Below are 12500 nucleotides of genomic sequence, written 5' to 3'. Positions count from 1 at the left end.
ACATCTAAGGTCATTAGTGATAAGGTAGGGCAGGGCTTGAGGGCACAGGCCTTAAATAACTTTTTTTGGTTCAGTAAGGCGATGTTTGTGGATTTCCAGGGTGGTCAATGATCAAAACAAACAAATGTACCCAACATCATAGGTCACACAGTATTATGGATAAGTGGATGAAGAAGAGAAGGAAAAGGAAAGATGAAAAAGAAAAGACTGCAAAATTAGGCGAGGTCTGAGGTCCCAGGCAGTCTCAGCCTCCTAAACTCCTCCACAGCAACAACAAGCAAGGGACTGGGGGGCTTGTCCTTTACATCTTTCATACTTAAGTACATTCTTCTCTACAAGTACTTAGGAATACTTTTTTAGTATCTAACTTTATACTTGCCTACATCTGGTTTGTGTAAAAATAAAACTCTAGAACCATCTTCAACATTTATTCATAATTGTTCCAAATCTTGACATCATATTTGCATCATGTATGAGACCATGACTTTATACAAGACCAGTGTTGTCAACAATTTATTCTAAGTCTTGCAGTTAATACATGATGTAACAAAGTAATAAATAATCTCAAGACCTTAGGATTTTTATTTTTATTATTTTTTTGTTCTCAACCAACTACCACAACACGGAGGCGGCCACTGATGCTACGGAATAAAGGATAATTTGGTGGCACAGAAACAAAATCTGAAACCCTACCTCTGTGAACAGCTTAAGTCGGTTTGACTTTCGTGACTTTTAGAAAGGTTTGTTAACATCTTCCTGGATTTGTAAGACACAGGCTATATTTCACAAAGTTCAGAATTGGAGTCAGGAATAGGGTTTACTTTTTTTTTTTTTTTTTTTAGGAACTATTAATCTGATACTGTCAACCAAGTGTCTTTAAAGTATGACTGATAGAGAAACCTATTAAATTTACTCTAAAAATGGATGAAACTATAAGTATTGGTGCTACACTTAATACACAAACAGTATTTATAGAAATGAAGGACCTAAATGTAATTTCTAAGTTCCTTGTGTACATTATGTATAAAATGAGATATACTGGACATTGGAGGTTCATATTATGACGCCATCATGAAATTTTGCTCATGCAAATTTTCACTATTTTTCAGATCCATTTTATAATAATCATCCCAAATTACCTGAAACCAATTCCCTTGTTTACATATGTTTATGTACAACCAACACTATCCTTAGGTATGTGAGTTAACTCTCAGTCAAAATTGATACCTTTTACACTGCACTACAATCAAAAACTATCATAATACTTTATACTGTATATGAATTACTCCACTTTCTTTTTCTTTTCCCTTTCTTACCTTTGCTTCTCAACTTCAAAACCAAGTACACATCTTATTATGCCTGAGAATTCCTCACACCTCACAACTGAATACATAAAAATAACATACTCAGTATAAGGCTATATTACATATGGAATAATACTTATCACTAATCACTAAACACCAGCCCCAATGAACAACAGCATGTACTGGAATCTGGGCTGACATACGTCTTAGTACGAGTATTGCTCACAGATTACTTTTCTAGGTGTTATGTGGCCCACACATTTTGTTACTGCATCTAATGTATATTTGTAACCTTGCAAACACCTACATCAGTAAAGTACATAACTTCTTACTACATAATACAACAATCCTTTAGTCAAAGAAACATAATAACAAATATATATATATATCAACAATAATAATATTAGTAATAGTAATAATAATAATAATATTAATAATAAAAATGATAATAATGATAATAATAATAATAATAATAATAATAATAATAATAATAATAATAATTATTGAAATAATGAAAATAATCCTATTAATGAATATTACTTTCATTTCTTTCCAGAAGGTAAATATTTAACAATAATATGAACAAGAAATACATAAAAACATAAATTTTGCTGAAATTTAGATTAGCATGACGGTATGATACGAGATGTGGGCTTAAGGCTTGGTGTGTGTGTGGCAAGAAGCAAACAGAGGACTCATTTTAAATACAAACCTCTGATCTTCAGCCTATATTAAAATAATCCCAACTACTGGGATTTTCACAGTAACATTTTATATATATTTTGACAACACTGCTAATACATACACAGGTTGCAAATTCAGGTTGAAATTAACCCATTTACTTGCACCACAACTTTAAAAATGATATCTATGTGCCTATCTCACAAATTGGAATGCACACAATTTTTCTTTGCAACAACTACATCCACTGCAAACCTCGTCCTCTCCTATGTACAGCTACTATTATTTCTATATATTTAGATATGAGTAATAGAGCTACAGGGTCTTGGTGTGTGGTGATCTTCTTTGAGTCTAGACTGTCATTCACATGTTAAAACAGTTTCCAACAGGACAAATTACAGTATATATCCAGAACTACTACACAATATTGAACTCTTACTTGTTTGCGTTTTTCGACACATCTATTACAAAACAGTAATAAAGACACTAGTTGCATTACTGAGTACTTGTTCCTTTTACAAACATCTCATACTGGATTGATGATATATCAAGGCATTTCATTTTAAAATTTCACTAGTAATCTACTGCTACCCAATATAACAGCTTAAATTCTGCAATTTGGCTATAACATGAGATGCTGATACATTTCAAGCACATCTGCTTCTATTTTCTATCATCAACACTTAAAATACTGATGCCTCAAAAAAATAAATATATTACAGATTCACCACACAGCTTCAGCTCACTACATCCCATGACTCAACTTTTGGCTTACAGACACTGGAATGTACAATTCATATAATACACTTTTGTATATTCCTTAAAATTAAATTAAATCCATGCTATGATACACTGTAATTAATAATCATGTGTTGGCTGACTGGGCATGATAATGTTTATATGCGGCAGTGCACATCTGGAACCTATTGCTGGTTATACTTCTGATAAAATGTATATTTCAATAACGATAATCAATCAACTCGTATATATTCTACTAATCAAATATGAATTGTCTGGGACAACAAAGATCTCAGTACTTGTTTTAAATAAGTTACAATATTAACAATGCAATTCATTCTAAAACTTTATAGCTTCTATACTCAAAAAGGTGAAAATGACATGCATTTAGCCTGATGACGACAATCAGCACTACTAGCACACGATGTTGGCGACTTCCCACACTTTCAGTCAACATACAACATGAGGCAAGGGTAACAAAGAGAAGCCACAACACTTAACAGTTGGTCATGACGAAGAGCAAGGTTTTGTTTCAGGACTGCCGATATTATGCATTTATTATGCCCAACCTACAATAAAGGAATTGATGCATTAGAAAAATTATCAACATTTTGCTAAGGTAAATGGAAAATCAAGAAACTGGTTCCAATATAACATTTTTCTTCACACCTGAACTATTCTAGTCAAGAAGGTTGCAGCTTGAAAGGGAGGATTTCCATTGAAGACTAAACATGTGCTAAAATAAAAGGCAAGAGTAAACAGACTAACCTGCAGTGTTACAGGGCACCAAAGGGATCAAAGCCAGCTGGCTGCGAGGCTTGGGTTGGTTGTGCCCCAGGTTGAGGGGCAGCAGCACCTGGGAATGCTTGACCCATCATGCCCATTCCCTGCTGAAGTGACAAGCATGTCTTATAAGTCTTAACAGATGTGTGTGTGTATTAATACATATGTAAGTATCACTTTTTGTATAACAAGCAAGTTTGTCATATCCAAATATTAATTAGTGTTCAATTCTTTTTTTGTCTAATGAAAAGTCACATCATCAAATTACTACTGAATGAGAAGCTAATAATTTTTAACACTGACTTGTAAAGATAAATCACTTCTGATTTACAGTACAGAAATTGAACTTATCATGATGACCAGCACTATAATGATGTTTTACAATAATCAATAAATTGTTGTATTTTACCATAGGTTGCTGTGGGAAATTCCCAGTCATAGGCATCCCGCCACTCCACTGTCCTGGCTGTACGGGTGCCCCAGGTGCAGGCATCTGCTGGCCTGGCATTTGTGGACGAAAACCTGCGGTTGCAGAGGCTGGAGCTGCAGGAGTCCAGCTAGCCCCTCCAGTTTTGCTTTGGGTCTTTGGTGAATTCCACTGTCCTCTGGTAATTTTTGCAAAACATTATGTTATCAGAAATGTAAAAATTGATTGTATCCAAATTTATTAAGTTCTGATCTTATCCATACATTGTCTACACAGAACACAGGAAATAGTATATAACTCACTTAGGTGCCACAGGGCCCTTGATATTAAGATTGTCCACTAAAGATGTCAAGGACATATCAAGGTCAGAACTTATAAGTTTACTGGGCTGTGTTGATGCAGGAAGTTGAGCTGGGGTGCCCATTGCTGTGGCCACGGGAGCAGCACCACCACCCACACTACCCTCTGGCTTCAGGATGTCCCCAAACCCATCAAATGCTGTTACAAGTATAACATGTTAGAAAACTGAACACTTCTCTTCCTTACATCATACTTTCCCTTGAAAATAATGCACACATGAATACACCTATTCTTGATATTAGAATTATAAATGTGATTTTAAAACTAAAAAATAATTCACAATACATATTCTCAGATGTAACACAAGAAACCCTGAACGTCTGGGACTCTGATTTATTATCTAAAAAATAAAGGAGAAAAAAGGAGAAAAAAAGGCATTTAATTGAGTAACATTTTACAATTATAAATTCTTCAGATTGATCAGATTGCATTTGTTAGATTACTTCCAAAAAATTTCATTAATTAAATACATTTTCAGTTGCTGCTAGAAAAAAATAAATAAAAAATGATAATGATTATGACAATAAAAATCTCTCTTAGTCAGCAGAGGATAATATCAATCAGAGAACAGACATATGGAAAATAGGTCACATGCAAAGATCACAACATGCACAAATTCTATACTATGTTGTAGTACTAAACACAAATGTTTTAATATAAACAATACAGGAAAACAACTTACTATGACACTCTGCCTCTCTTCATCCTACATCTTTCGACCTCAAATTTCATGTGAACTAATTCTGGATGCACCTAACCACTAACACATATGTGCTCTCACAATTATCTAGATCACCTTACATGCTATATCTGAAATAACATTAATACACGATACTCAGGCAAGGAAGAGAGGCTGAAGTGGTCAGTTATCAATATTCAACTTTGCACAGCCTAGAGGTTCATCTATTTCTGTCTGATTCCTTTGGTTCTCAATATGCTAAAATAGCCTTCAATGTGGTCACAATGGTTCTGCACAGACATAAAATGACTTCAATATACATATAAGAATTAGGACAACAGTACTCATACCAGTTACTACAGTTATGTTCACTCTAGTTTTCAAACTGGTGAACTCTACATAGTTTTGAATTATTTACTATTGTTTTGTGGGGGGGGAGGGTAATGATTTACAGATACTGGATGTTGTGGCCATTATAATGCATAGTATTTGTATCTCAAGCAAGAGTAAAAATGCAAGAGTGCAAGACTACCCATGCCATGTGCAGTTGTAAAACAAACACATTTCTGCTTCCATAACTGACTGCATGATGCACAGATTAGTGTTTAACATAGCAACAGGCATTTCATATGAGAGATTTGTGCTTTAAAATCTGTAATGTGTCTGCACCTAAAGCAAGCTACTGAAGATTAGGATGAAAGTTAGCAATGGCTGCATAATGAAAATAATTAAAAAATACTTTGAAATCAAAATGGTAACTCAGATAATAGTTTTATTCATTAAAAATTTTCTCAGAGAAATCAATCAAGTCCATTTCTAGGAGTAAGTATTTTTTATAAATCGGTTAAAGCAGTACAAGAAATATGGTAAAAACCTATTACTTTCAAAGATAAACCAACTAATCAGTGTTGGCAAAACTGTTCTGGATGCTGACAGGCCTTTGTTAGTGATGTAAACTGTGACAAGTTAGTAATGTTAGAGAACTAATTTTCAGTAACATAAAAAAAAACAAATTTTAGAAATATATACATGGCCATGTTTGAACACTGCAGATGTGAAATATCAGCTTGCTGGATATAAACATCACATGGACAAGCATAAAAAGGTTAGCTGCAGACATGGTAGCATCAGAGGCTATGCTAGAGCCATTGTTAAAATGTGCAAATATTAGCTAGTTGGATACAGAAGTACCTTTACAGGGACATAAAAATCTTGACTGATAATCTGTTTATGATTTGGTCATTTTCTTAACTGATACTGACAAAATAATTGCAAAATCAATTAACAAACAAATAGAAACAAATAAGAACTAAAAAGGAAATTTAGTAGATGCTTGTGCCCCTGTTACTTGGTTAGGCAGTGAACATGAGAGTAGGTGCTGTGCTGTGGTTGTCACCTTGAGGCTGAGAGCGCTGCACAGTAGGAGCCTGGAAGGGCACACCACTGTTACCAACGCCTGCCAGGGAATCCAACCCACTCAAGAGGTCAGCTGTAGAAGTGGTGTTGGTAGTGGTTGTGGTGGTGGTGTCCAGAGAGATACCACCACCCTGTGAGGGGAGGGAAGGACCAGGGGGGCCTGACACACCAAAGGCAGCAAAAGGATTGACATCGGAGTCAGTGCCACCTCCTATGGCTGCAGCTTGCAAGAGAAGAGTAGTGTGATGGTCACACAGCTGCTTGCTATGTTCTGTCCTCCCAATGCTGAGGCAGTGCACATTCAGTCAAATAAAATTTCAAAACACATTTTAAGGGATCTATTGGTTCTACTAAAAATGTAACCAAAGCTGTTATCTTTTCCTAGAGCACTCACTACTGCATTAAAAAACAATGCTTACCCATCAGAGATGATCTTACTCTATGTGGTCTGAAGTACTACAAGGTTCAACCCAAATACATGATATTCATAAAATTTGAAAAAAATCTGTTACTGTAACAATCATGCTTTTGCTTACTTGATACCAATCATCCTCCTACCCTAAAATACTTAACTATTTATCCAGTGAATATTACTAATTTTGTGCAACTTCTCAGGCAAAATATATTTCCCTAGGTTTTGCTAATAAAGCTTTGCAAGTTCTACAGAAAATCCTCTAAGAAATCCTTAACTATTCTAAATCCCTGATCTAAAAGCACAACAAAATCAACTAAGTGTTACATGGCTAAGTTAGAATAAGCATCTATTATCTATTACATTTATTTACTATTACACAGTTTCCTGGTTATTTGATACAGATTTCCCATATGAATAACTAGCACCCTCTTTTGCAATAAATTACAAACAGTTAAATCTATTCTTCCAAAGTCAAACACAACTTTCAACTGATACTAAAACATGTAACATTTAATCATGACTATCTGAAAAACTAAAAAAAAAAAAAAAATCTAACAAGCACAGAGAAAGGTACACTATAACATGACTAATCCTACTCAAGACTATAAACACTACAATTTATTACAACAATTTTTTTGAAGCTTCACCTTAAAACTAACAAAGAAATACTGAATTCTCCCTAATATCCTCCTCTAAAAAGTCTACCTGAGTTTTATTGTGCTATTAAAAAAAAAAAAAAAAATCAAATGCTTACAGAAATGTGAAAAAAAGAGATATTTTCTACATGAACTACAGCAATCCCAACACTCAAAATTAATATAATATAATAAGAGAAAAATATAGATTTCAAATGAAATTCCCAACCTTCATGCTTTATATAATAGTCATTGCTCAGTGAAGGTGAAGGAAAAGTCAAAGTGTGCTGACTTGTGCCAGGAAGGCTTGGCAATGAAATGAATGCATGTATTTTATGTTTACCCTGGTACAGTACCAATAGCTACCTCTATCTTCCATGTAAAAAAATAGTTATCAAAGTAATCATAACAATCAATAATATATTACAATATAAACACTCACTCTCACACACAAATTCAAGCACACTAAGTCATATAATATGTTAAAAGGAGTAAAAACACCCAGGACCTGATAGAAGGATCTGTAACATCCACTGTGATATCTTTATCATTTCAGAACATTAAGCATGAAGCAGGAACTTCTGAGACTTCAACAGATATTATATGTACGTGAAATCTGATACTTGATTTTCTACTTAATAAAAAAAATCCTTATGTCAATAAAACCTACAATATGGTGTATCATGTGGTAGGCATGAAATTCAATAATTCACTATATCTTCCAAATGCTTCTCAATGGCCTCTGGCACAATGAGCCCTTCAAATTATATATACTTTGATTATATCAAAATTTCAGATTTTATACAAGAGAAATGAATTATGGGATTTCCTTTGTGTCCTGTGTCAAAGCATACTGCGAATAACACCAATGACCTATCCTGAGATATCATGGCAACAGGAACCAGTAAACCCCATTCTTGGTTTGCAAATTACTCCTACCCAGAAATGGAAATTTTACCGACTCCTGACTAAAGGGGAATATCGATCAATTAAGCAATAAACAGGACATCCTTTCACTGAATAACATACACAAAAGGTTTCCAGAATTTTGGCATTATGATTCCTGGATAAGATTAGTCTGAGGGCAGCTCATCTCTCTATTTTGAGGATAGTGTAGAAGATTCCCTACACAATTTTCAAAATGAAGAAATGCACAGTCTAGGTTAAATCTATGGGTATAGGTGGGAAGACACTTTAACCCCTCAACAGTAGCTACTATACAATGAATTAACCAAACATAGGGTCAAATTATCTTGCAGGTTACTTCATATGTCTTTAACCTGAATCTGCTGGGCCACACCGATAGCCTTCATAACAAACCAACTCATCATGCCGAGTATGGCTATAGGCATTGCAAAGTGCTAAAGCGAGTCAAGCAGAAAGTTCTGCTACATGTAGCAGACTCCCATGCCAAATGGCAGGATGGTTGCCTGAAGTCACCAGAGTCAGTGACACAGAGAGATTTTTGGTACCGTCATTGAAGAGTTAAAGAGATAAGTATTCTTTTACACTCATGCTGTCCAATGTCTTCCTCTTCCCATTATAGACATACTAGCTCAAGAAAAGATTGCCATAACCATGGACAAACCAGGTTCACTGAAATCACACACAAATTCAACAAGCATTCATATTCCCCCTCCACAGGTAGAAATGCAAACTTCCCAGCTCTACCTCCGTATACAAAGTTCAGATATTAGAAAAAATCTACATACGCCCACATAAAGAATCAACAATAAAACTAATGTCTACTACAGGGGATTTGAGACAACAATTGCCATAAAATACTTTGACATATATCAAGACACTGTCTCCAAATCCACGTCATACCCACTCTTGTGAGCAGGGTGGCATGATGAATGGACAAAAACTGGAACAGATCTGCAGCATAAATGTTTAAGTATGATGGTGAAGCTATGGTGAGAGTTGCATGTTGCATTCTCTGTCACCTGAAACAGTGACATAATTTCCCTTAGCTGGTTATGGAATGGTAAAAGTAACTACAGTGGACTACAGACACACTTGCATAGTGCATCAAGCAAAATGCTGTGGGTTTATAGTAGCAACATGGACTTCTTGTAAGTATGCATAATGTTACCTGGGACTCAACAGCCCAAAGGTACTTGGCTTCTGCCATAGTATTCTAAGTGAAACAAGGAAACCACACTGTATACCACTGATGGTATTTCTCAAATTTGTTACAAAATTAAGATTATTCATACACCCTGAGTTGGTTTCCATTATTTATGAATAAAAAGTATGGTATAACAGAAGACAAGTCTGACTTGTCTGTATTTATTAAAATGACAGAAAAAAATCTTTACCTATTTTTACTCAAAAAATGCATACAAAAAACATTCATTCATTCTCTCATACAAATCTTAAAGACAACACTACTGTTGCATCAAAAAAGTATACCTGTGCATAAAGACCACATGATTTATCAAGCTTTTACTGTAATAAATACATCAACTACAATCTATTATACTGCAAACAAATTAAGAAAGAAAAAAAAGAAAAAAAAGAAAAAAAAAAAAAAACTATCAGCCTGTAATTATAGATGTATCTGCATTTACATTTCCTATAAACTTCTCTTAAATTTGCTTATCAACTAGAAAGTAATATGAGCACTTCTAAATACATTTAGTTCACTTTTAATCTAAGCAAATATGAGAGGTTCAATTAACCACTGAAAAGGTGTCAACTACTTACCTGAAACCAAGAGATCTGATAACAAACAACTCATATTCTCTCTCTTCATACTTACTTCCTTGGATGTCACCCAAACAGATACATATATTAAAGAAAACACAAAGACAACTCAGTACTACAGAATCATAATTAATCACGAAATAATCAAATCAATGGGTGAAAGCAATAAAATCACCACTGAGGACTGCACCACAAGGAGTTAAAAGAGTTATCACAAAGAGTTCTGGATTCAAACAATGATAAGTGTTAGTCAAGCAATGTTAGGTCACCTTATCCCAACATATGTAACTAACAAATATACTTAGGCTATTACCTGGCCAGTTGAAGGTACTGCTCGGCACTGTGTCTGTTACATGCAACAACAATAGTTCATATTATTAATTCTCCAGTTTACTAGTGCAGCATACATAACGGGCAGTCAGTACTATCATAAAGTGCAAACATATGAAGAAGAAAAAGCTCTACTTTACTATTATTGATACTAGTTGCATAAATATCATTATATAAATATATATATATATATATATATATATATATATATATACATATATATATATAATATATATGTATATAAATATTATATAAATATATACATATATATATTTTATTCATATACATATACATATATGTATTATATATACATATACATATATATATTATATATACATATACATATATATATATATATATATATATTATATATACACATTATATATATAATATATATTATATATATAATTATGTAAATATATACATATATACATATTATATATATCTGCATATATATATATTATATATGTAATTATATATATATATCATATATATTATATATTATATATTATATACATATACATATTATATATATATATATATCATATATATTATATATATGTATATATATACATATACATATAAACATTATATATATATATATATATATATATATATATATATATACACACACACACACACATACATATATATATATATATATATATATATATATATATATATATGTATAATTGTGTGTGTATGTGTGTGTGTATCTGTGTGTGTGTGTGTGTATATGTGTGTGTGTGTATATGTGTGTGTGTGTGTGTGTGTGTGTGTGTGTGTGTGTGTGTGTGTGTGTGTGTGTGTGTGTGTGTGTGTGTGTGTGTGTGTGTGTGTGTGAATATATATATATATATATATATATATATATATATATATATATATATATAAATAAATATAAACATATGTATATATAAATATAATATATGTATAATATATATGTATATAATATATATATATAAATATAAATATAAATACATATATATAATATATATATTTAAATAAATATAAATATAAATATTATATATACATAAATAAATATAAATGTATATATAAATATAATATATATAAATATAAATATAATATATATATGCATATATACATACATACATACATACATACATACATATATATATATATATATATATATATATATATATATATTTGTGTGTGTATGTTGATATAAATGTGCATGTTGATATGCATATGCTACATTTGCATGTACTATGTGTGCATATTTTATCTATATGCAGAGATGGGCAGTACTTCTGGTAGCTTTAGCTTGATACTTGAGCATTTTCTCTCTATTACTAATTTCTATACTCAAAAAAATAACTAATTATCACAAGGGCTGCAATCTCATAAACAGTAGTTCTACAAATGCTCGGAAAATTACTCAAAAACTACTGGAACTAGTGGTACTTGTCTAAAATTCAAATGGGGAACACAAGACATAGACATGGACACATACACCAAAAAAAAAAAAAAAAAAAAAAAAAAAAAAAAAAAAAAAAAAAAAAAAAAAAAAAAAAAAAAAAAAAAAAAAAAAAAAAAAAAAAAAAAAAAGTGATCAGGCTAATGAAACCCTGATCACATCTTGGACATTTACTGTTATAGGCACCACCACTAGTTTTGGAGCAGTTTCCTAGTAGTTATCTCGATCTGTAGTCTTCAGCACATCAATTTATAAGATAATTTTAAGATCTAAAAGTACCAGCACTATTTCCCAACTCTTGTTTGTTGTTTTTGTATACTGCAAAATGGGACAAAGAGAATAAAATGATACATAAATACAAGGTCTGAGAGAAAAACGGTATGTGAGAAATGGCAGAAGAGAAAAAGAAAGAAACATGGACTAGAGAAAAAGAAAGAAACATGTACTAGAGAAAAAGCAATGAAAGGAATACAGAGCAAAAGAAAAGGGATTGTAGAATTCAGTGAGAAGTAGGATGAGATACAAAGGGAGAGAGAGAAAGAACAGACAAGGAAAGACTCTGTAAAGTATTCTAAATGTACTTTA

General features: G+C 32.5%; 1 protein-coding gene across 24 annotated transcripts in view; it reads right to left on the bottom strand.

The window, feature by feature from the left end:
- Window positions 1–414: 414 nt before the first annotated feature.
- The window catches only part of LOC125032721 (phosphatidylinositol-binding clathrin assembly protein LAP-like), an 80083-nt gene continuing 67997 nt past the window's right edge, over window positions 415–12500 (bottom strand). For 15 of the 24 annotated variants that reach the window (XM_047624018.1, XM_047624159.1, XM_047624104.1 and 12 more), the window contains 6 exons: window positions 10461–10493; window positions 6369–6611; window positions 4236–4431; window positions 3916–4111; window positions 3492–3613; window positions 415–3292 (listed from right to left, as the gene is read on the bottom strand). In XM_047624018.1, coding sequence (XP_047479974.1) covers window positions 3500–3613; window positions 3916–4111; window positions 4236–4431; window positions 6369–6611; window positions 10461–10493 — 782 coding nt within the window. In that variant the 3' untranslated portion in view covers window positions 415–3292; window positions 3492–3499. The remainder of the gene's footprint in view (window positions 3293–3491; window positions 3614–3915; window positions 4112–4235; window positions 4432–6368; window positions 6612–10460; window positions 10494–12500) is intronic. The other 9 variants (XM_047624033.1, XM_047624168.1, XM_047624193.1 and 6 more) reach the window with 5 other exon arrangements.

Source organism: Penaeus chinensis, chromosome 2, assembly GCF_019202785.1.
Source record: "Penaeus chinensis breed Huanghai No. 1 chromosome 2, ASM1920278v2, whole genome shotgun sequence".
Lineage (NCBI taxonomy): Eukaryota > Metazoa > Arthropoda > Malacostraca > Decapoda > Penaeidae > Penaeus > Penaeus chinensis.
This window is presented reverse-complemented; position numbering and strand designations above follow the sequence as displayed.